This window comes from Podarcis pityusensis (genome assembly GCF_964106645.2).
Source record: "Podarcis pityusensis genome assembly, chromosome: 5".
Lineage (NCBI taxonomy): Eukaryota > Metazoa > Chordata > Lepidosauria > Squamata > Lacertidae > Podarcis > Podarcis pityusensis.
In genome coordinates this window covers 58,016,569-58,039,567 of record NC_138032.1, presented here as the reverse complement: position 1 = coordinate 58,039,567, position 22,999 = coordinate 58,016,569, and the positions used below count along the sequence as shown (strand labels likewise).

Sequence of the window (22,999 nt, the reverse complement as noted above, 5' to 3'; positions counted from 1 at the left end):
TGTGGCTGCCTCTTGCTTTTCATTCACAGGGGAAGGGGTATTATTAGGGACACAGCATACCTGGAGTAAGGCTTGTTCCATCCTTCCTCAGCTACAATGGACTATAATAGCATATTTTATTTTATTTATTTATTTAAAAAACTAAGCCTTGAAATTTTGTGAGCAAGGGGCACACTACGGGGGTTGGGGTGTTATATCTGGAAAGCAAAATACTCGCCTAACGAACACACTATAATTCTAGTTACAAACTGTAGTTTGACACCAAGAAAATGTTTCTCACAGCACAATCCTATGCACATCAACACAGAAGCAAGTCTTGTTAAGTTTGGTAGGACCTTGGTCACATTCACGCCATACATTGAAAACACATGACTTCCCCCAAATAATCTTGGGAGCTGCAGTTTGTTAAGGTCTCTGAGCGGATAAACTAAAGTTCACAGGATTCTTCGGGGAAAGCCAAGTGATTTAAAGGATGTGACCTTACTCCAGGTAAGTGTGTACAGGATTGCAGTCTAAAGTGCCCTGAACACTTGGAATGCAGTATCTAATTGATAGGTATTAGCAACATCACACTGGTTATGATCTAGGACAGAGATAAAGATGCTTAAGAACCACTACTTTTAAACCAAAGTATTATTCAATAGCTGCAACTTTCTGCAAGTCCAATTCATGGCTCTGTTTCAAGGCTTTCTTTATATACATGAAATAAAAACATCCAGTTCACTCAGCTGGGTTCTACAGTGATTTCTGTCTCCTTCACAAATGAATAGGTATTATACACATGTTTTCAAACTATTGTTTCTCACATTTGCAAAACATTATTGTGTAATTATTTCTTTAAAATATTTATATACCCTTCTTCAAACCTGATTTTAGGACAAGGTATGCTTAAGATCTCTCGGTTCTATACCTAACATTTATAATATGTAAAAAGTGGTCCAAGTGTAACTAGACTTTAAATATAAATATATTCAATTTCCAGTCTTTGTGTTGGATCCTACACTCTGTTATAGATAGAAACTTGTAAGCAGCATATTACTACAAAAGCGAAAGTTGCTTTAAAAAGTAAAGAAAGTTTTTAAATTAAAAACAACAACTAAGAATAACAAACATTTCAGTAAGCAAACATTTACAGTCAGCATTATATTTTCCACCTAAGATTTTCAATATTAAGTAAATCAAATTTATATTTTACCTTGCTCTTCTAAGATTCCATTCGGTATTTTTTTATCACTTGAAGTCACCACTGCTTTTCTGTGTTTCCTGAACCTTAATAATTATAATAAGATAAATTTAGGAGGATAGTGCAGATCTGTTTTGAACAAATAAGTTACCTGTTTACGTATAATACTGCAGCTTGTCTCACAAACCATGTAATTCTGGAAAAACTCTTTCTAATCATCTTCCGTTTGTAAAAGCTTCAGATGGTGGAGAGAAACAGTGTGTGTAACATCCTCCGCTGCCCTCGATAATGTGGGTGAGTGCAGCCGGCACAGCTGCACGCAACACACTTTCATTTCCTCATTAGATCACATGGAAACAAGACAGAACTAGTTCCAAGCTAAGCGTCTGATGTCTGCTTACCTGAAGAAATAGCCAGCTAAAAGGATCAGAATTATAAACACCAGAATCAGGATCAGCATTGAAGTCAACAAATGTGGCGGTGGACTGTTTTCTTTTGGAGGGCCTAGGAATTTAAAAAGAGAAGTAAGAAGTGGGGAAACAACGAATTTCTTAATCTCTAACAGATAAAATCGCATACACACGGTTCCTACTTAACAAATTACTTAACACGAATTAGCCACATAGCATTTTGAGCAAGTTAGAATCTCTTTCGAAGTTCTTAGCTAGAAATGAGAATCCTGACAGCAACAATTCCCTTGTCACTTGCACTTCCGAAATAGTTTTGCCATACAGCTATTTGCTTCTTTGCTGTCAGACAACACCATCAAACCATAAATGGCCTTCATGTACCCTTCTGAGCTTTGTGGAATATTTGACCACCAGGAACAGGTGGATGCTAACTGATTTTCATCCAAAGCTTAAAAGGGCAGTACGTTTTCGCCAATCACAAACCACCACCAGTTCTTACTTCCTCATCAACAATCTCTGCTAAAGTGCTACACCATGGGTAGGCAAACTAAGGCCCGGGGGCCGGATCCGGCCCAATCGCCTTCTAAATCCAGCCCGTGGAAGGTCCGAGAATCAGCATGTTTTTACATGAGTAGAATGTGTGCTTTTATTTAAAATGCGTCTCTGGGTTGTTTGTGGGGCATAGGAATTTGCTCATTATTTTTTTTAAAATTATAGTCCGCCCCCCCACAAAGTCTGAGGGACAGTGGACCGGCCTTTGCCATGGTTTTAAAGCCATCACTTTTTCTTTTCAGTTTTCCTCCACTGTGCTTTATTTAAACCTCTGCTGTTTAAAACCAAATGCAAATGAAGAAGGGTGAAAAAATGGGTGTTGACATTAGGCATATAAAAATACTCGGAGTAATAATCTTAGAAGATACCAACATCATATTTCAGAGGGAGAAAGAAAGAAAAGATGGCAGATGAGATATGAGAGATAAAGAAGTGTATAGTCATAACATTTTTGTTTTTACAATAATACTGAGACGACAGGCATTCCTTATGCAGAAACAAAAGTATTATTGTCTGCTGAATCGTTAGGGATTTTCAGACACAGAACCACCCTAAATATTTAGTTACAGAAGCTTTAGTTACAGACTTCTTCTATTTATAATGAAATACTTTTTCTATCCAATGCCATCCATTGCAACAAAACTAATAAGTACCCATAGGATTAAACATACTTCATTCTGCCTCATAACCTAGGAGTCCAAACCAATTATTGTACTTTAATTGATAAGGTCCTTTCCCCGCCCCTTTTCCCCGCCTATTGTTTCCTTCTCACAACTTCTGAACTTTAAATAGAGCAGCAGATCTCCTTTCAGCCCTTCTCAGCCTGTGGGTCCCCAGATGTTGTTGAACTACAACTCCCATCACGCCTAGCTAGCAAGGCCAGAGCTCAGGGATGATGGGAGTTGTAGTCCAACAACATCTGGGGGACCAACAGGTTGAGAACCGCTAAGATTGTGCATGTGCAACAAACTTTTGCTGAACAACTCCTCTCTTGCAAAGCACGACAGCGGTTCACAATATAAAAACACAATATACATAATAAAAATAAGAACAAACCAATAAACCCACAAACACGTTTAAAAAGACATAGCAAGTTAAACAGTCAAACGCCTGGTTAAAGGGAAACATTTTTTGCCTGGTGCCTAAATATATGTAATGAAGACATCAGACGAACGTCCCTGGGGAAAGCATTCCAGAAACAGTGAGCCGTCGCTGAAAAGGCCTGCTCTTGTATCATCACCCTCTGGACCTCTCATGGAGGAGGCACATGAGAAGGGCCTCAGATGATGGTTGTAGGGCAGGGGTAGGCAACCTAACGCCCGGGGGCCAGATGCGGCCCATTCGCTTTCTCAGTCCAGCCTGTGGACTGTCTGGGAATCAGCATGTTTTTACATGAGTAGAATGTGTCCTTTTATTTAAAATGCATCTCTGGGTTATTTGTGGGGCCTCCCTGGTGTTTTTGAATGAGTAGAATGTGTGCTTTTATTTAAAATGCATCTCTGGGTTATTTGTGGGGCACAGGAATTCGTTCATTATTATTTTTTTTCAAAATATAGTCCCGCCCACCACATGGTCTGATGGACGGTGGACCGGCCCACAGCTGAAAAAGGTTGCTGACCCCTGTTGTAGGGTCTGTGTCGGTTCATATGGGGAGTTGTGGTCCTTAATATCAGAACTTGGATAAGCTTATCAGAAGCTTGAGATCATTGGTACTACTCTTTAGCCAAAGTGCAGATGACCAAGTTGTGTGCTCTGGATGGGGTTACACACCCCTTAAAGAGGCAGGTTGCAGGTTGGGCATGCTCCTGGAACCATCACTGTATGTAAATAACAATAATAAAACTAATAATTATTATGGTAGTAATGCCGCATGAGATGAGTGCAATTATGTGGTTACTTTCCGTGCCACTGAGACAACACACTGCTGGCATGGCAGAAACTAGGCTGTTGCACCCATTCCACATGGTTCTACTTACAAATGGCACTGAACTACTTATGCATTGGACCACGGGTGCTATAAGCTGCACACTGCAGGTGAAAACTACTGTATGCATATAAAAGATTGCAAAACTCCGGGAGACATACTCTTACAGCTCAGGTGTAGCATGTGTGTGTGTGTGTGTGTACATAAAAGCACACACACACAATAAAATACATCTCTTAAGTGAGTGAATTTTCACTACTATAAACTACTATGAATTTTTTACTTTGAAAATATGTGTTTTTGGAATGATGGGCAGCAGAATCAATGTCTTGTAAGGTCACCCACATTTTCCATAAAATTTATTTTCCTATGTTCAAATAGCCACCCAGTGAAGCCAAGCAAGAAGGGCAACAGCGACCACCTTACCAACACTGGCAGTGTGACTGTAACATATAATAGGTAGATACTGAAGGTGACTCCTAGCTCTGTACTGAATCCAAACAGCGATACTTCATAATCATCAGGCTGTGTTATCACAACAACTTTCACTTTGTTATGGCTGTTCTTTGCAGCATGTCATGTGTGTAACAGAACATGCACATCTAATTTTTCAGGCGATGTAGTTGTTTTCTCTTTAAGTTATTACTAAAACTTTGTATGTTCACAATATTTGCTTTCCTGTTTTGAGTTTCAGGAAAAAATGTCCCGTCACATGGCAGGAATGTTCCTGCTTAGGGATCCATCCATCCATCCATCCATCCACCACACCCTTCTCCAGCATACAACTCTGTAAATTGTCAGAGGATCATGGAGGGCATTCTACTCTACACAACCAGTTTTCTGTTTCCCATCTTTCAACATTCTGCAGCTACTAAGAATGCACAGTTCACCCTGGGCTGGTTTGTCTTTTTTAACAGGGGTAGTGTGTACTTCTGCAAACCCTGAAAATGATACTGTAATATTTAATGGATCCCTTTTTGGTGTTGGTGGGGTAAAGAGAAGAACGTTTTTCATAAAGTATTTGGAACACATAACTTTTTGTCCTTATGAACTTATAGATGGCATTGAATAAAAACATTTGGGCAGGACCTTCCAGTTATTATCTAGTTGCAGTCTTGTAACTTCCCTGAAAAGGTCAGTCAGTATTATCCATATACAACGGATGGGAGGATTGAGGCTGAGAGCAGCTTGCCTAAAGCCACCTACTAAGTTCATGGCAGAGAAAAGATTCAAACCAGGAACTTCATGATTTGCAACCTAGTCTCTTAGACACACCACTTTATAATATGCACAAGAGCAGAATTTTCAAAAATCCACACTGGAGAAAGCTACTTAGTGATTTTCTGATTTCCATATGCATACAAACTTGTAATACTCTTATGAAAGTGAATTATCTTTGCACTTTAAATGCACAGAAGCATATAAATGAAACCTGAATAATCATGATTTAACAATTCTTATAATAAATATACTCAGCAGTTATACTAAAAGCAAACACAAGCAACAAACTACAGATCTATTTGCTGCAGTCCTTTTCATTGAAACAAATAGTCAACCGCAGCAGTACAGGCCTAAAATAGAGTATGGCAATTTGTTAAACATGTGACACCCGGTGGGCTATGTGGTTTGAAAGGTTTGGAGAGCTGTAGCAAAAGTAATTTAGGCTCCACGTTATGAGAAGCTTTAGTTATAGTCTGGATAATCAGATCCAGCCAATCTTTCTAAATAACTTCCCTTTTCAATATGCCAATATCGCCTCTTATTAGATGGCACTCACCCTGTTCCTACTTGAAATGCATTAAATAAAACAGAGGTCCGCCCCCCTGTCTTAAAAAAGATCTCCCTGTATAAAATTTTATAAACAGAAAAAGCTTCAGAAGAAGACGAATGACCAGAAGGGAGCATGGCATCCATTACCCCCTCCCTGAGAGCCTGCACATTCATACTTAACCATGGTTTGGGCTCAGTGTAATATGCAAACCAGGCCACTGTCAAAGAGCTGAGAGTAAGGGAAAAGATCCTGTGGCCAAGGAATCAGTAAGCCTAGGAATGTCTCTTTTAAGCATCCTTGCCCTCTAACCCCTAGATTATGGAATATTGCTTTGCTTGCTGAAGGATGCATCCGCAACCATGACACCAATCTCAACCATCACTGCAAACCTTTCTGCATGCCTAGCCACCAACAATAAAAGGGGGCAAAGAAAGCCCACGTTCTATAAAGCTTCATACCTATTGCTGCTTGATGTAAAAGAGAAAGGTCTGTTAGCACATGGGCTCTTCTCCACCTGGCCTGGGCAAGACTCAATGTGCATGCATACACCACCTCTGCTAGACAGGCAGCTAAACACTTAATTTCATAGTAATACAAGCTATGACGTTACTGAATGTACAATTCTGGTTTTGAAAGAATGAGCTTTCAAAATGTTTCCACAGACCCTGAAGCAGCTGTCACTGGGATTGTGTTGATAGCCAGCTTAGCGTTGCTGTGCCATAGGATTTCTGCTTTCAGGCCCTACAGCAAAAATCCTGAGGGTTGTCAAATGAGGAGGGTGTGGGAACTGGCAGAAAGCATGGCAGTTTCCAAGGCATGACTTTGCTGTTTTCCAGGTTCTGCACAGGATGGTCTTAGGTGCTTGATTCTTATTGCTTCAACCAGGGGGTAAATTCCAGCAGGTACTCTCTAACCCAGGATGTGAAATTTTGCAAGAAGGAATATGTTCAAAATCTAGTACATTAAAGCAAATACATTCCCCCACTTCTGAGCAGGCTTTGTGGCAATAAGGTAGCATTCATCAAAGCTGATAACTGCCTGGGTGGATTAGGCTAAGCTCTTCTTTCTAGTTCCTGTTTCAACAACAGAGAGTCATATGCCTCTGGAAGCTGACAAACAAGGCATGAAGGCGAAGCCACCCATTTATGGCATTATGAGGAAAGGGGGAAGTTCTATATTGATGCTCTTATTTTTAGAAACCTCTATTGTATCTCCCCACCCCCAGCAATCTTTATTTTCCTCTATGACACCATTATAAACGTTTGTGGCCTGTGTGTCTCTTAATACTAACATTTTGTACTGTCTGCTGTTTTTGCAAATGGTAAGGTATTTTTGTTTAACACCCCGCCATCCCACACACAACCGATGTATCGCCAAAAACAACTTACACGTGCCTCACCTTGGCTGCATACACAATAAGCATTTGAAGCACATTTAGACAACATGACTCCCCCCCCCAAGGAATCTTGGGAAACTGTAGTTCACCATTCACAGAGCTACAGTTCCCAGCATCTTTAGCAAACTACAATTCCCTGGATTCTGTGAAGGAAGTTATGTGCCTTAAATGTATGGTGTATGAGCATCCTCTGTTAGAACAACTGCTACACTGTTTATTCAAGCTGCTGTAGAACAGGTGACATACCTGCTTCCCCTGGGTGTTTATGTGGCTTTTGTCCAAAGTCCCTAGAGCAATCGGCATACTTGCTGAGCAAGAAAATGCTTCAGGTAACTCATTAAGAATTGCATTCAACAATACTCAGCATGCAAGGATCCCAAAGGGGACATGGAGGTAAAGGAACTTAGGGAGAGAAGAAACAGGAGAAGGAAATGTGCCACATTATTGCTGCTGAGAAGAGAGGTAGGTAAAGGTAAAGGACCCCTGGATGGTTAGGTCCAATCAAAGGTGACTTTGGGTTGCGGTGCTCATCTCGCTTTTCAGGCCAAGGGAGCTTTCTAGGGTCATGTGGCCAGCATGACTAAACTACTACTGGCGCACAGAGGTTTGTTATGAGAGTCATGAATGCACAGAAACACAATTTACCTTCCCGCTGGAGTGGTACCTATTTATCTACTTGCACTGGTATGCTTTCAAACTGCTAGGCTGGCAGAAGCTGAGACAGAGCAACAGGAGCTCACTCCATCGCAGGGATTCGAACTGCCAACCTTCCTACCAGCAAGCCCAAGAGGCTTTACCTGCTAAGATAACTGCCTGGGAACACACACACACAGAGGAGGAAGGGGAGAGAGAGAGAGAGAGAATATGTAATATGACTGGGGGCTAAGCAGGCCAAGTTGCTCCTTGCTTTTTCGGGGGGGGGGGGGAGACCCTCACCGGTCAAGCACAATTTGCTTCCCTTTCCCCAGAGCCCCACTCAGCACTGGTATGTTGAAAAACAATATATCCCAAGGTAAGAACTCCACATCAACTTTCTATTAGCAGGCCACTTGTTCCAAAGGAGAAGATTCTGTAGTGTTGCTGACTCACTTCCATCAGTCCTAGTCAGCATGGTCTGTGGACAGGGATAGTGGGAGGTGCTATTCAGCAATATCTGGGGGCCACAGGTTCCCTTTCCCACAGCTGTTCTTTCAGTGCTTTCTGGATGTTCCTCCCCTCCCCCCCCCAAAAAAAATCTTCCTAGGGGATATTTTTTTCAACACTTTGTAAGGATAGTAGCTACAAACTTGTTTGCATGAATAAATTTGAAATACTTTTGCTACCTTGTATTTTTTTTTTTATTCAGAGAACATTAAAGTTAGAATCATGATAGAACTGTAGTTGGAAGGGACCACGAAGGCCATTTAGTCCAACCCCCTGCAATGCAGGAATATTTTGCCCAATGTAGAACTCGAACCCACAACCCTCTACTGACTGAGCTATTTAAGTGTACAGTCATACCTCGGGATGAATACGCTTCAGCTTAAATATTTTTGGGTTGCGCTCCGCGGTGACCCGGAAGTAACAGAGCGCATTACTTCCGGGTTTTGCTGCTCATGCACGCTCAAAATGACGTCACACACATGCGCAGAAGTGGCAAAACGCGACCCGCGCATGTGCAGACGTGTTTTAGGTTCGCTTCATGATGCGAACGGGGCTCCAGAATGGATCCCGTTCACATCCAGAGGTACCACTGTCTGGGGTAACCAGGAAAGGATGCAATCTAGCAAAATCTATCAGTGTCCAAATTCTGTTTAATTTTAGTAATAATAATATTTTTTATGTATATCCCGCCCTCCCCGGCCAAAGCCGGACTCAGAGCGGCTAACATCATACAAGTAAGACAATGCATAAAAACGAGCAATCAATAAATTAAGATACATCCCACAATTAATTCAAAAAAATTATGCTACTGGCCTAGCCCACATTATCACATTTATTCTTCTCTGTCAAGATAAAGGACCATGTGGAAGCAGTGTCTACACTTTGGTGAAAGAGGATAGACCGTGCAAGCAAAGGTAAACTCAACAAATCACCCAACCAGTGGCATTATCATGCTTTAGCATCTTCATCAGTATACGACAATGATTTTCCAGTTTGTTTGTTATAATTCTTTCTCATCCTGAAACTACAATCCACTTCCATAGCTATAAACAAGCCAAATTGATCAGAAAGGGAAATGGATGCATTCTTCTGGGAAACTGAACATTATACATTCAGGTCTGATGGCAACTTTGGCAACAGATAACAAAGTTTAAAAACAAAACAGGGGTACGTTGTGTATAAAGAATGTGTGAATGGTTGCTTGGACGCAGACAAGCCATCTCTGTGCTGCAGTGTCTGTCAGTCCTGCGTCTGTAAAGGCTGGGAGATCCAGCAGGCTGGTTGCTGGATTTCATAAGATTTCATAAGATATGTGACATGGTGCTATAAATGTTAAAGCAGGAAGCATGAAACACCATCTGAAACCAAAGGAGTGAAGGTGTTTATGAACAAGGTACTGACGCAGACTGACCCCAAAAATTCAGTGTTTCTTACTTGTTGTTGTATCATTAAGTGATGCAGTCCCATTGCCACGCAACGCTTCGCCGTGCAGAAAACTAATGGAAATTAGCAAGATTGAACAGGAGTATTCCATCATGGACCTGTTAAGCAAACACAGAGAAAAATATAAAACCCATACTAACATACTCAAGTCATGTTCATATTATCACGAAGGAGGTTTGAATTTTTTTTTTTTGAAAGAATGACTTTTGTAAGGGAATATTGTTTATCTGTTGTGTCCAAAGTCTTACAAGTATTTGTGAAACTACCACCCTAGTGCCCAAAGTTTTATTCTATACCACAAATCTTCCAAGTTTGGAAAATTAAGGGATTTGAAAAACACCAAGAATAAAAACTTACTACTCCAAAAAAAAAGAAGAAAAAAAAAGCTCCAAGCATTACACAGAAACTGCAACAGAAGACATGCCCCACTCGCCCTTCCTCTTCCTCTTTTCTTCTGGGATATGCAAACTGGGGGTTTCTGCCTCTTCCTCAACATTTGGCCTTCAGTATCTCACCAGGGGAAAGGTGCACAAGTTCTCATGTTGCATATTACATGGAAGTACAAAAAGAGGAAATGCGAGTCACCCACATTTCCTCTGTCGCTGCTTGTTTGCACATCCAAAAACTGGCAGAGATTACAAGCTGTTGAAGAAGAAATCTGACACAAATTTAGCGAGTATAAAACTAAACAACATATGCAGAAAATGGAGCAAATTCCTAGGTTGCGTGATGATCATTTTGTAACAATCTGCTGCTGTTCCAGTCTACTTTTCTTGCTGACAACTTAGTTTCTTATATGCTGAGCCGCTGGATTGTTGTTGTTCTTCCACAAGTGAGCATTGAAAACATGCAGTCGGAACTGGTACGCTTGAAGCTTCTACAACACCAACTCCACTAATACATAAAATAATTTAAGTATAACTCGTAATCATACCCTTGCAAAGGACATGACTAGATATTATAATATAATAATACAGACTGCAGGTCTGGTTTGCCTCTTAAAAACCCACACGCAGCAGGCTCAATTCAGTCTACGGGGGGGGGGAGGGGGGAGATCCCACTGAATGTAACAAATCTCTTTTCCCTTCCCTTCCTTCTTCCATACTCACAGGCACATCATGGGAGCTCTCCACATTCCTCCCATATCCTCATCTGTCCCTCTTCTTCCTGCTCAATCAAAGAATGCAAGGCTAACCTATAGGAAGGGCTCGACAGTAATTTGGGAGATGTGCTATGCAGAACTGCCTTGGGCATTGTCCTGGAAAACCAACTGAAGCAGCAGCTAGACTGGTGATGGTGGGAGGCAGTGCGAGACAGTGGGATGTCACACCTTGGCCAAAACATGTACAGCAGCTGCCTATAAATTGCTGCACAAGTTTCGTGTACCAATCTACAAAGCCCTGAACAACTAACTAAAATAAGAATACTCTGGCAGCTTCTCTTTCTCTGTAATGAGTTCACAGAGTGCCCCAACATACACACTGGACCGAACCTACTATATTTTTAAAAATTATTTTGCTTCTTAGTAAAGGTACATAGGATTACATTATGAACTAGGCAAAACCAGTTGTCACCTGCCCCTTCCTCATTATACCATGTAAATATACAATACCAGCATGCAGAGAAATCCTGACAGCGGCATAACAGAACTTGTGCAGGAGAGAACCTTTAAAAGTACACAGGGCTTTAAAATATAATTTATCACAAATTACTGGTTCTAATATGAGATGACAAAGTCAGGAAACAACTTTTTGAATGGCATGAGTGGATAGCGAAGGGTCAAGGACCGCAATTCAGTAATACCAACTGTATCACCAGACTTTCCTAAAGCACTATACAAAACATATTTTTTTAGCCTCAGGCAGCCTATATTCACTTCAGTAGTCACTGACAATATCAGTAACTGAAGGATGAAATACAATCCAAGAATTGGCTGAATTCCTAGCTGGTCTTTTTAAAGACACATTATTACAAGCGAAGAACTGAACACCTAAATTCAGCACACCAAATACAGTTCTATTGACACAGACAGATCTTCCAGATGGTATCACTGTTCACCAAGTAGCGAAGTTATAGTTGACAGGAATGAATAATAGAGAATTTTTGCATCAGTTCAGTAGTAGTGAGAATGATTACTACCAGGAAATTCAAAATAGTGACAGGCATAACACCCTAATGGGGGTTGGAGAGAAGCAAAGGGGTGATTCTTACACCCGTCCGCAATATTCCTCTTTAGCAATAGAGCTATGGCTTCTGAGTAGGCATACCTTGGATTTCATCAATACATACATTTTTAAAATGACATTGCGAAGTCCCAGTAAGTTGACAACAATTTACCAATTATGATAGCCACCCTTAACCTCATTATAACTCAGCCTTACTTATCTCTAAAATGTGTTCAGAAGATGCTTCAAGAGAATATGTAGGCCACTTTTGATTCACAAATAAGAAACAGGAAAAGCTCAAATTCAACTCTAAATTCACATGGATACTTCTGTCAACTATTCTAAATATATGATTAGATGCTATGGGAGGGAAAGTATATATTTAAAAAATTCTAAAGCAAGGAAGTAGTTTTATGATTTCTGCTTATTTTTTAATATTTTGAAGACCACAAGCAATAAACAAGGCAGTACACAGCACAGCTAAAAACGATTCCCAAAGCTGTAAATGGCTTGAACACTGCACCATTGCTGAACTGCTCTCCTCTCTGTATCCCATTACAATCCCTAGTATAGGCAGCATCTTAAGCTTACTATTGATTATTCAGCTTACCAACGACGCACAAAGTCAACACTTCAAGAGCATACAGTGGTGTGTGCAATGTCTGCCTCTCAGCTATGAAATCCTTTTCCACTGGAGAATTGCCCAAACCTTTGTCTGACTAAAAGAAAATAGACTTTAGATTATTCACATACTAACATGTCACCTGGACCCTAAACTCTTGTTAATCTTAACTATGGTTTGCTAAAAAAAATTCCAAGTTCATTAATTGTGGTCTAAAGTAAAAAAATAATAATAAGGATTTGTTGAAGCAAGCTAAGTTTTGTCCAGATTTGAAAATTGTGACATGGTGTAAGTAATTTAAAATTCAAATGAAAGTTTCCCAGCTCCTCCTTATAATCCTGTAGGGTAGGGGGAGCCAAGGCTTCTGCAGGAAATCCAAATTAGGCCAGTATGACCCGTTCAGCTGGACCAGGAAACAAATGCAACAAATGAATCAATGAATAAGTAAATTAGTAGCCTGACTTCATTTTTATTAATCACATGTATCAAAAGCTGCTTCCTCCTGTTGGTTCTACATCATCCAATACCCAAGCTGACTATTCCAATGACACACAGATAAATCACAGCTTTTGAAACCATGTGGCGGACAATTTTATCCATCAGGAAAAAAATATAGCCAGCTTGAAACTAGAGGTTTGGCAAAAAAAATTGTAGGTTTATTTGTAGAATTTTCATTGCTTAGTTGCAAAAACACTATACAGTATTTCTGAAAAATAATAATAATGAAAGGAATAGCGTGAGCTTAAAGAAGGATGTAAAACATGTTTCAATGGTAAAATTATGCCCGTTCCTGGGCTTGGATAACATTTCTCAGGTGCCACTATATTTTTGTACAGCAGATGGGGCTGTATAGCAAGAGACATGAGCCACATCAAATGCCAGTTTTCTGCTTTTCCTGCACTTTCTGAAACATAAGAAACTCTATCCATATCACATCCCCCAAACTTTTTTTTTAAAAAATACATGTAGCATTATGTGGAAAAGGTGAAGAAACAAACTGAATATTTCTAACACAGACAAGTGTGACAATAGTTCAATACATACAGCATGCCTAGATGGAGTATGCATACGAGCACTTCTTTTGTTATAGAGAACTACCATGACCTTTTACAGCAGCAGTGGGGATCCTTTTACAGCCGGGGTCCACATTCCAAGGGCCACATTCCAGTGGTGAGAAGGGCCAGAAGTAAATGGAACAATGAATGCAAGTTTCTCCTTTGGACAGTAGGCTAGCTTCTACACACACACACCCCTTTCTCAATCTTCATCTCAGCAAGCAAGTCATCAGCTGAGCTCAAGGACACATCACTGCCAGGCAAAAAAAATAATGAAGGACAAAGTGAAACAGGTCAAGTGAGAAGTGTAGCCTGAGGAGAGTCCCATGGGACAGACAGAGAGACCTGGAAGACTGCCTGAGGCTCCATACCCATTTAATAATTTTGCAAAAAACAAAAACGAGTTCAGTGCAAAGTGGTTGATTGAAATGCATACTTGAAAGGATTAAAACTCCTGCAATCCCTTCATGTGAAGGTACACCACTGAGATTCATCTCTGATTAAGATCTTGGGACAAGGCTGAGCTCCAGATGCTGCTACTGCACTACAATGGGAGCTACACTGACACCAAATATTTTAGGTACCAGACCAAGCCTTTACAGTACAGTGGTACCTCAGGTTAAGTACTTAATTCATTCCGGAGGTCCATACTTAACCTGAAACTGTTCTTAACCTGTGGTACCACTTTAGCTAATGGGGCCTCCTGCTGCCGCCGCGCCGCCAGAGCCCGATTTCTGTTCTCATCCTGAAGCAAAGTTCTTAACCCGAGGTACTATTTCTGGGTTAGAGGAGTCTGTAACCTGAAGTGTCTGTAACCTGAAGCATATGTAACCCGAGGTACCACTATAGTACCTCGGGTTAAGAAATTAATTCATTCAGGAGGGCCATTCTTAACCTGAAACTGTTCTTAACCTGTGGTACCACTTTAGCTAATGGGGCCTCCTGCTGCCGCCGCGCCGCCAGAGCCCGATTTCTGTTCTCATCCTGAAGCAAAGTTCTTAACCCGAGGTACTATTTCTGGGTTAGAGGAGTCTGTAACCTGAAGTGTCTGTAACCTGAAGCATATGTAACCCGAGGTACCACTATAGTACCTCGGGTTAAGAAATTAATTCATTCAGGAGGGCCATTCTTAACCTGAAACTGTTCTTAACCTGAGGTACCACTTTAGATAATGGGGCCTCCCACTGCCGCCACTGCGCGATTTCTGTTCTCATCCTGCTGTTGCATTTATAGCACGTAATTGTTTTGTATCTTTAGAAACCACTTAGGTTGCTGTTTTAGTGTTTTTTTCTAGGACTCTATAATCTAAGTTTTATTGTTATGATAATGGAAGCATCTTTAAAGCTTTCTTACCGGAAGCTGTACGCCGGCTCCCTCGGCCAATAAAGTGAGATGAGCGCCACAACCCCAGAGTCGTCTGTAACTGGACCTAACGGTCAGGGGTCCCTTTACATTTACCTATGTACTTCTCCACATAGAATATAGCTAAACGGTGGAATTTGCTCCTGCAGGATGGCCACCAGCTTTGATACTTTTAAAATAGGATTAGAAAAATTATTGCAGGACAAACGCTATCAATGGCTACTAGAGGCAATACGTTTCTGAATACCAGTTCTAGGAAACCACAGGAGGGGAGGATGCTGTTATGTTCCAGTCCTTCTTTCACACATCTCATAGGCATCTGTTGGCCACCATGAGAATAGGATGCTGGACTAGATGGGCCATCACCTGATCCAGCAGGGATGTTCTGGTGTTTTACTGTATGAAAAATATTGAGCCAAAATGACCTGCACAAAGTGTCAACAGAAATCATTTAAGATGTTAGAAGATGAAATAGCTCCCCCCCCCCCAGAAGGCACATAACATTTCACACAGGACACAATCCAGCCAATGCTTTCCATCAGTGTAAACAGTTATGTTTGCACAACAAAATTTCTCTCTGTCTCTCCTCCCCTTCTACACCCTCCCCCAAACCTGCTCTGGAAGATTGTAGGAACCTCCAAACATGAGGTTAGGGAGAAGTTCCATAAACTGAGTGGCAATCATTGTGCTGATGGAATGAGTTAGTTGTGTGGTGCTCATGATTTCTTCACAAATCTCCCAACTGAGACAAAAAATATGCAGTGCTCCAATAGTGCTGATTGCTGTCCAAAAAGAACAAGGACACCCTAGCTCTGAAAGACTGAATAGTTATACTGTAATTGTTACTGGGAGAGAGCTTCAGATGAGTAGCTTGCAGCAAAAATAATTCTATGGTCCCTTAAAGACTATTTCATTTATAAGCATGAGCTTTCATGGACTCTGTTCACTTTGTCAGATTGTTGTTGTTGTTGTTTAGTCGTTTAGTCATGTCCGACTCTTCATGACCCCATGGACCGAGCATGCCAGGCACTCCTGTCTTCCACTGCCTCCCGCAGTTTGGTCAGACTCATGTTTGTAGCTTTGAGGACACTGTCCAACCATCTCGCCCTCTGTCGTCCCCTTCTCCTTGTGCCCTCCATCTTTCCCAGCATCAGGGTCTTTTCCAGGGAGTCTTCTCTTCTCATGAGGTGGCCAAAGTACTGGAGCCTCAGCTTCACGATCTGTCCTTCCAGTGAGCACTCAGGGCTGATTTCCTTAAGAATGGATACGTTTGATCTTCTTGCAGTCCATGGGACTCTCAAGAGTCTCCTCCAGCACCATAATTCAAAAGCATCAATTCTTCAGCGATCAGCCTTCTGTATGGTCCAGCTCTCATTTCCATACATCACTACTGGGAAACCCATGGCTTTAACTATACGGACCTTTGTTGGTAAGGTGATGTCTCTGCTTTTTAAGATGCTGTCTAGGTTTGCCATTGCCTTTCTCCCAAGGAGCAGGCGTCTTTTAATTTCGTGACTGCTGTCACCATCTGCAGTGATCATGGAGCCCAAGAAAGTAAAATCTCTCACTGCCTCCATTTCTTCCCCTTCTATTTGCTTTGTCAGATTGCATGACATGAAACAATTGAATGGTGAGATTTGAATGGCAGTGAGATGAAAAATAATAATAATAATAATAATAATAATAATAATCACAGTTGGTGACAATTAGAGCTTAAATATATGTTCAATAGGTACAATTTTAACCTTTTACATTAGCAGATTGGTGATAATTGCTGTGATTCTTGTATTAACATCTGAAGTGAAGCAGGGACCCATTCACAAGAACCACAAATGGATTGTCAGTATCTTCAGCTCACAGGCAGAGGTACCTGGCCTCCCCCGAGGCAATTGAGCGAGATACTGTGTGTTTACCGTCCGTCTGCGACCCCGGCAGGCTAGGTAAACAAACCCGGCGATTCTTCTCATTAGTCGTGAGAAGAACACACCCTCTGCTTCTCTCTCCCTCCCTGCATTCTCCCAGGGAGGAGAAATGAGACAGACAGGAGTCCTTTCTACATGTTTTATTCCTGTCACTCAACAGTACATAGAAATGCGTCTGCACCCTTCAGACTCCATCAGAAGAGTCTCACACTCCTCCCCTGTACTTCCAGCACAGGTCATATGACACACTGAGCTAACATCCGGTGCTCAGTACAGAGAATAGGCTCCACCTTTTCCCCAACAGTACATCTGCACTGTTTTGCATTCCAGCCATCTGGAGCTGGCTTTTGCCTTGGTGCTTTTTCCCAACATCCTCCCCCAAAAGCATCAATTGGCAAAACATGATCCAGAGAAGAGAACAAACAGTTGTTATACATATAACAGTCCCCTGTTGTTTCAGTTCCACCCTTGGAACTCCCCACCACTGGTTTCACCAGTGTACCTCTCTGGTTGTCTGGCTTCCAAGGAATGAGTGCTTCTGCATTACCTTGGCTAGCTACTCTCTGTTGTGTCTTTGTCTCTGACTTAGACACTGCTTCAACCTGCTTTGAGTTGTTAACAATAGCAACACATGCAACAGCTAAGTTAACAAACTCTTTTGAGTACCTCTTTGGTGGTACACCCTTTGTAACTCTCTCGGACCTGCGTATGAGGTGCTGATCCTTTGTGCTCACTGGTTCAACCTTTGGACTCTGTTGAGAACCAGTAGCAATCAGTGGTTCTTCCTTCACCTGTGAAGGTCTATCCATTGTATGAGATTTCCTCTCAATGACTGTTACAACTGAACTCTCTGAGCTATCACTGTCATCATCATCAGTACCACTGTAATCTGTGACATCAGAAAAATCATCATCATCATCTGAATCGTTTCCTGTGGGAAATGTCTGTACTACCCGCTCTTGCTCTGGAGCACTCTCTAGAAACTTTGTGAGAATCACCTGACCAGATTCAGACAAAATTACTCTGTAGAGACCCTTTTCATATCCCACAAAAATGCCTCTGGCATTCTTTACTCCACCTGGAGCTTCTGTTCTCACATGAGACCCGAAAACCTTAAAATAGGCAACAGAAGGTTTTCTATTGAACAGCTTCTCAAAAGGAGAACATCCCAACTCTGTTGAGACTTTTCTCAACCACACATGAAGATAGGACGCTAGCGATTCGGCCCAATATTCATGTGGCAAATGTGAACTCAGCAATTGTGCATTCATCCCCTTTTGCATTTCTTTGTTCACCCTTACACAGACCCCCCTGTTCCACGCTTCTTGCGAAACTGCAACTTTGTGGTCTATCCCTTTTCCATCCAGGAACTTCTGAAACTTCTGTAACAGAAAAACTTGTTTGTCATCTGTGAAAAGACAATCAATGTTAGCATCATGCATATTTTTAACCTTGTCACAAAACTCCTGAAACTTTTCTAAAGTTTCTTGTGGTTTCTCCATCATATAAACCCAAGAATAATTAGTGAAACAATCCACACACAAAAGGTAATATTTTGCACTGCCTCTAGATGGTTCTAGAGGACCAATCACATCAGCATACACCCGCTGAAATGCTCTGTCGACCTTCTTGGTCTTGGTCACCTTCCTGGTGCTCACACTGGTCACACCTGCAAGAGAGATTTCGTTAGAAACAGAAGAATTACATTTCATGTAATCACTTTGATCAAAAGTCAACAAATACAGTCCATCTTTCTCTTTGGCAGTAAGAAACAGTTCTCCATCTTTGTAGATCTTGCAGCTTTTAGCATCATAGGTCAGTTTCAGTCCTTTCTTTGCAATCTGCGACACGCTCAGCAGATTAAATCTCAGTTCTGGAACCAGGTAAACATCACTTATAGTCAAGTTCGGACTCTCAAGATACACAGTCCCAATTCCGGTTGCTTCCAACTCCTGACCGTTGGCCTGTTTCACTGCGAAGCTTTGCTTCTTCAACGTCGAAAACAGTTGTCTGTGCGGGCACATATGAACCGTGGCGCCCGTGTCAATTATGAACGAGTTCCCAACATCTGGCGTGGTTCCTTTCGCCATCATAGCCTTTGCAGGTTTCACCTGGCACTTGGAACGGCTTTTGCCTGACGCCTCAGGCTTCGTAGAGCTGCTCTTTGCTCTTCTTGACTGGCGCGGCTTCTTACAGTTTCGCTGTAGATGCCCAGTCTGTCCACAATTGTAGCATCGGACAGCACTCAATGCTACTCCATGCTTCCCAGTAGCATCATCAGTGGGGAGATTTGAACTCTGTTCTTCCCTCCCCCTGTCAGCAACACCCATTGCACCTTGTTCAGGAACACCAACAGTTCCAACAGCCACAGTTCCTGCACTCTCCCCTCTGGGGTCAAAGCTCTCCTCAGCTTTCGTTGAGCTCTTAGGAACTTGGCCAGCATCATCTTGGCTCACCCCTTCTGGGGTAGTTATTCATCCAGACCATGATGAATAACTGTCTCTGGTCAGGGGAGATGAGTTAGGCAAGTCTCCCCTTTCTGGCATCCATCTTGAAGCCAAGCCTCCAGCTCACACTGTCAAACAAACTGTAAAATCCAACAGTTGTTTTTTCCTTTCCAGGCAGGCAAAACTGCAAGTTGTTTACGCTTTTTGCACCTGGCAGCTAAACTCAGGCTGCTTTGGAAAGTCCCTTCCAAGGGCACGTAAACTTTGTAGCCAAAACACTCTCTGGTTTTGTTTCGCTTTTCTCAAGCTTCATAATCACAGTCCAGCCCCTTTGCCAGTAACTTTCCAACTTTCCGTTACCTAGCAACAATGCATTTCAATAGGACAGTTTATCAACCACAAGAATTTGTGGAATGCAGGCTTCAGCCTTCAAGCTGCAGGCCTCTTCCTCCCGGAGCTTTTGTTTTTCCAAAACGCAGCTCCGTGAACCAGGGAATTAATCGAACTGCGTTCACACTTTTAGCCTGAAATGCAGCAGCATACCTTGAACTTTGTTGCTCTGGAAAACACCTCTTCTTTCCACCAGCTGTCTGTTGAGCCTCTGGCTTCTTTCAGACGCCTCTCATCCTCCTTGGAGCAGAGGAGGACAATCCATCAGCCTCTCATGCAGATGTCCGATGAATCGCAACCATCCTCTGCTACCATATGTCAGTATCTTCAGCTCACAGGCAGAGGTACCTGGCCTCCCCCGAGGCAATTGAGCGAGATACTGTGTGTTTACCGTCCGTCTGCGACCCCGGCAGGCTAGGTAAACAAACCCGGCGATTCTTCTCATTAGTCGTGAGAAGAACACACCCTCTGCTTCTCTCTCCCTCCCTGCATTCTCCCAGGGAGGAGAAATGAGACAGACAGGAGTCCTTTCTACATGTTTTATTCCTGTCACTCAACAGTACATAGAAATGCGTCTGCACCCTTCAGACTCCATCAGAAGAGTCTCACACTCCTCCCCTGTACTTCCAGCACAGGTCATATGACACACTGAGCTAACATCCGGTGCTCAGTACAGAGAATAGGCTCCACCTTTTCCCCAACAGTACATCTGCACTGTTTTGCATTCCAGCCATCTGGAGCTGGCTTTTGCCTTGGTGCTTTTTCCCAACATGGATACCCTGGCACTGAAAAGTTAATTAACACATTAAACTTCTTGATGATTATTACATTGTTGTCTAGTTATAGATAATGCATTATTCAACAATATGTTTTCAAAGTCCAGTTTACATTGTGCCTTCAACCTTACTGTATCTAGTTACCATATTTTTCCGTGTATAAGACGACCCCCAATTTTAAACTTAAATTTTTTGGGGGGGAAATATAGTCTTATACATGGGAAAATACAGTATATGCTCTCATGAAAATCAGTGTCTTAAAATGGTGGGTCACAGATGACCTCATGGGTACTCTCCTCCACTGGAGGTTTTTAAGCAGAGGTTGGATGGTCATCTGCCAGGGTTGCTTTTGTTGCGATTCCTGCATTGTAGGAGGTTGCATTAGATTACTCTTGGGGTACCTCACAACTCTACAATTCTATGAGTAGACAGTTTTTGATATAAGATGGGAAGGTGTGTGCCTGCTATTACGGGGGTGGGAAATCATGATGCCACTGGTTCTATGATGGGGGGGTCTTGAAAACCCCTGCCCTGAGCCTACATGAAAGAAAGGACTGACGTTTCAATCCATCAAGTCAAAGAACGGCTGCAGTAAATTCCTTCTAATGACAGCAAAAAGATGCAGCTGCAGTAATTAACCATAATCTGATATAATTACCACTAGCTTATCAACAGGACAATAAAAAAGATGGAAAACTGGGATAAATGTAAATGGTATACTGATTTCTTAAGTATCGTAGTGAACCCCTACTGCAATGTACACGCTTATGTTAAAGAATGGGGATTGGCTGCGATATAATGCAATCCTATGAATTGAGTTCCTTTCATAATTGTAGACTCATGAAATAGTAAGATGAAGAAGAATGCATATGTTAATCAGAGTAGTAGAATCATCAGTCAGTCTTTTAGCTGTAATGTAGCACTTCATATGTAACCATACAAAGATACTGCATCACCTCTGACAATAATTTAAACCAGTTGAGAAGTTTTGAGGTTTCTGAATTGCAACCTATTTTTTTAATGCGCATAACTCTAGACTCTGTGCACCTCTTTTTCCTACATGTAAGTAGGGTTGCCATATTTCAAACAGTGAAGAGTTGTTGAGCTTTTTTTTTGCAAATTTGAATTTTTTTAAAAAAACAATTCTTTAGTTTTTGAGCTATTTTAAAGGAAAATCGGCAACATGGGTTGCCATACATCTGGATTTTCCCGGACATTTAAAAAAGCAATTTCTGCCTGGACACTGCTTCCGACTGCAGTATTCCGGATATGTACGAGAAATTCCAGACATATGGCAACCCAACATGTAAGTGTTATCTCTCTGTACAATGTATGAAGACTTAAGGCCATCCAGTTTATGGAAAGTTCAAGCAAATATTGCTGAGAGACTCTAGGGTCAGGCAGCGTGTTAATTACTAACCTTCTCTATTTGTACTATCAGATGGTTCCCAATTAAAAATAAAAATTATGCATGCTCATAAAATGAATGTTATTCCTCATTAGTGCCCTAAATAGGTTTTCCCTTTAGCCTTCTAGGAGCTTGAGGGATAACTCACTACTGATAAATAGATACTACAGTTCAAGCTGTGGCACAAGCAAGTATTTTAAGCAGGAGCAGAAGGTTGGAATCCAGGGGCAGAGTAGTATAGTAGGCAAATGTAAGTTTATTAATCAGAACCACTTGGCACCCAAAGAAGAAGAAAATACATTCTCTGCAAAACGGAATGAGCCAGGTTCCAGAATAAGAAAGCAACTGGGAATGGCTTATAGAATCACAGAATTGTAGTGTTGGGGAACAACCACAAAGACCATCTAGTTCAGCCCCTGCAACGCAGGAATCTTTTGCCTAACATGGGGCTCAAATGACCCTGAGATTAAGAGTCTCATGCAGACGAAATTATCTACAGGGCTTGTGAGGGAGACCTCTTAATCCCTCCCCTAACTCCCACGAGGGTAAAAGTTACAGGAGCCCCATATCTCAGGGTGAGGGAAAGAACATACAGGAGAATATTACTGGGCCCTATCTGGTATATGTTGGTGGAGAAAGCCATACAAGTGCAGAAAGAGAGAAGTGTGGGATGAAGAAATGGCAGGAAAGAGAGAGAAAGAGAGAGAGAGAGAGAGAGAGAGAGAGAGAGAGAGAGAGAGAGAATATGATGAATTAATGAATGAATGAATGACTGGGTGGTATGTGTGGAAGAGTGGGGGTCCTGAGCTAGGAGAGGCAGAGGATGAAGTAGCATGTGTATGTGTGTGTACACGCAGAGGTGTACATATGTACACACAAATGAATTAGGATTTGGAAGGGTGGTGAGAGAAAGAGCCTTTGGGTTTGTATCTGCCCCCACTCACTCATGACAGATTACACTTGATGGAATGTGGTTCTCAGCAGAGAGAGAAAAAGTTTCCCACCACTGAACTAGAGAGGGTTTCTATTC

At 41.8% G+C, this 22,999-nt stretch overlaps 1 protein-coding gene across 11 annotated transcripts in view; it reads right to left on the bottom strand.

Moving 5' to 3' along the window:
- Nucleotides 1-22,999, bottom strand: part of PTPRE (protein tyrosine phosphatase receptor type E) — a 148,449-nt gene that overhangs the window by 25,405 nt on the left and 100,045 nt on the right. For 8 of the 11 annotated variants that reach the window (XM_081005235.1, XM_081005239.1, XM_081005240.1 and 5 more), the window contains 3 exons: nucleotides 9,814-9,920; nucleotides 1,585-1,687; nucleotides 1,196-1,269 (listed from right to left, as the gene is read on the bottom strand). In XM_081005235.1, the coding sequence (XP_080861361.1) occupies nucleotides 1,196-1,269; nucleotides 1,585-1,687; nucleotides 9,814-9,920 (284 nt within the window). Of the gene's footprint in view, nucleotides 1-1,195; nucleotides 1,270-1,334; nucleotides 1,475-1,584; nucleotides 1,688-9,813; nucleotides 9,921-22,999 lie in introns of those variants that run through there. The other 3 variants (XM_081005245.1, XM_081005236.1, XM_081005237.1) reach the window with 2 other exon arrangements.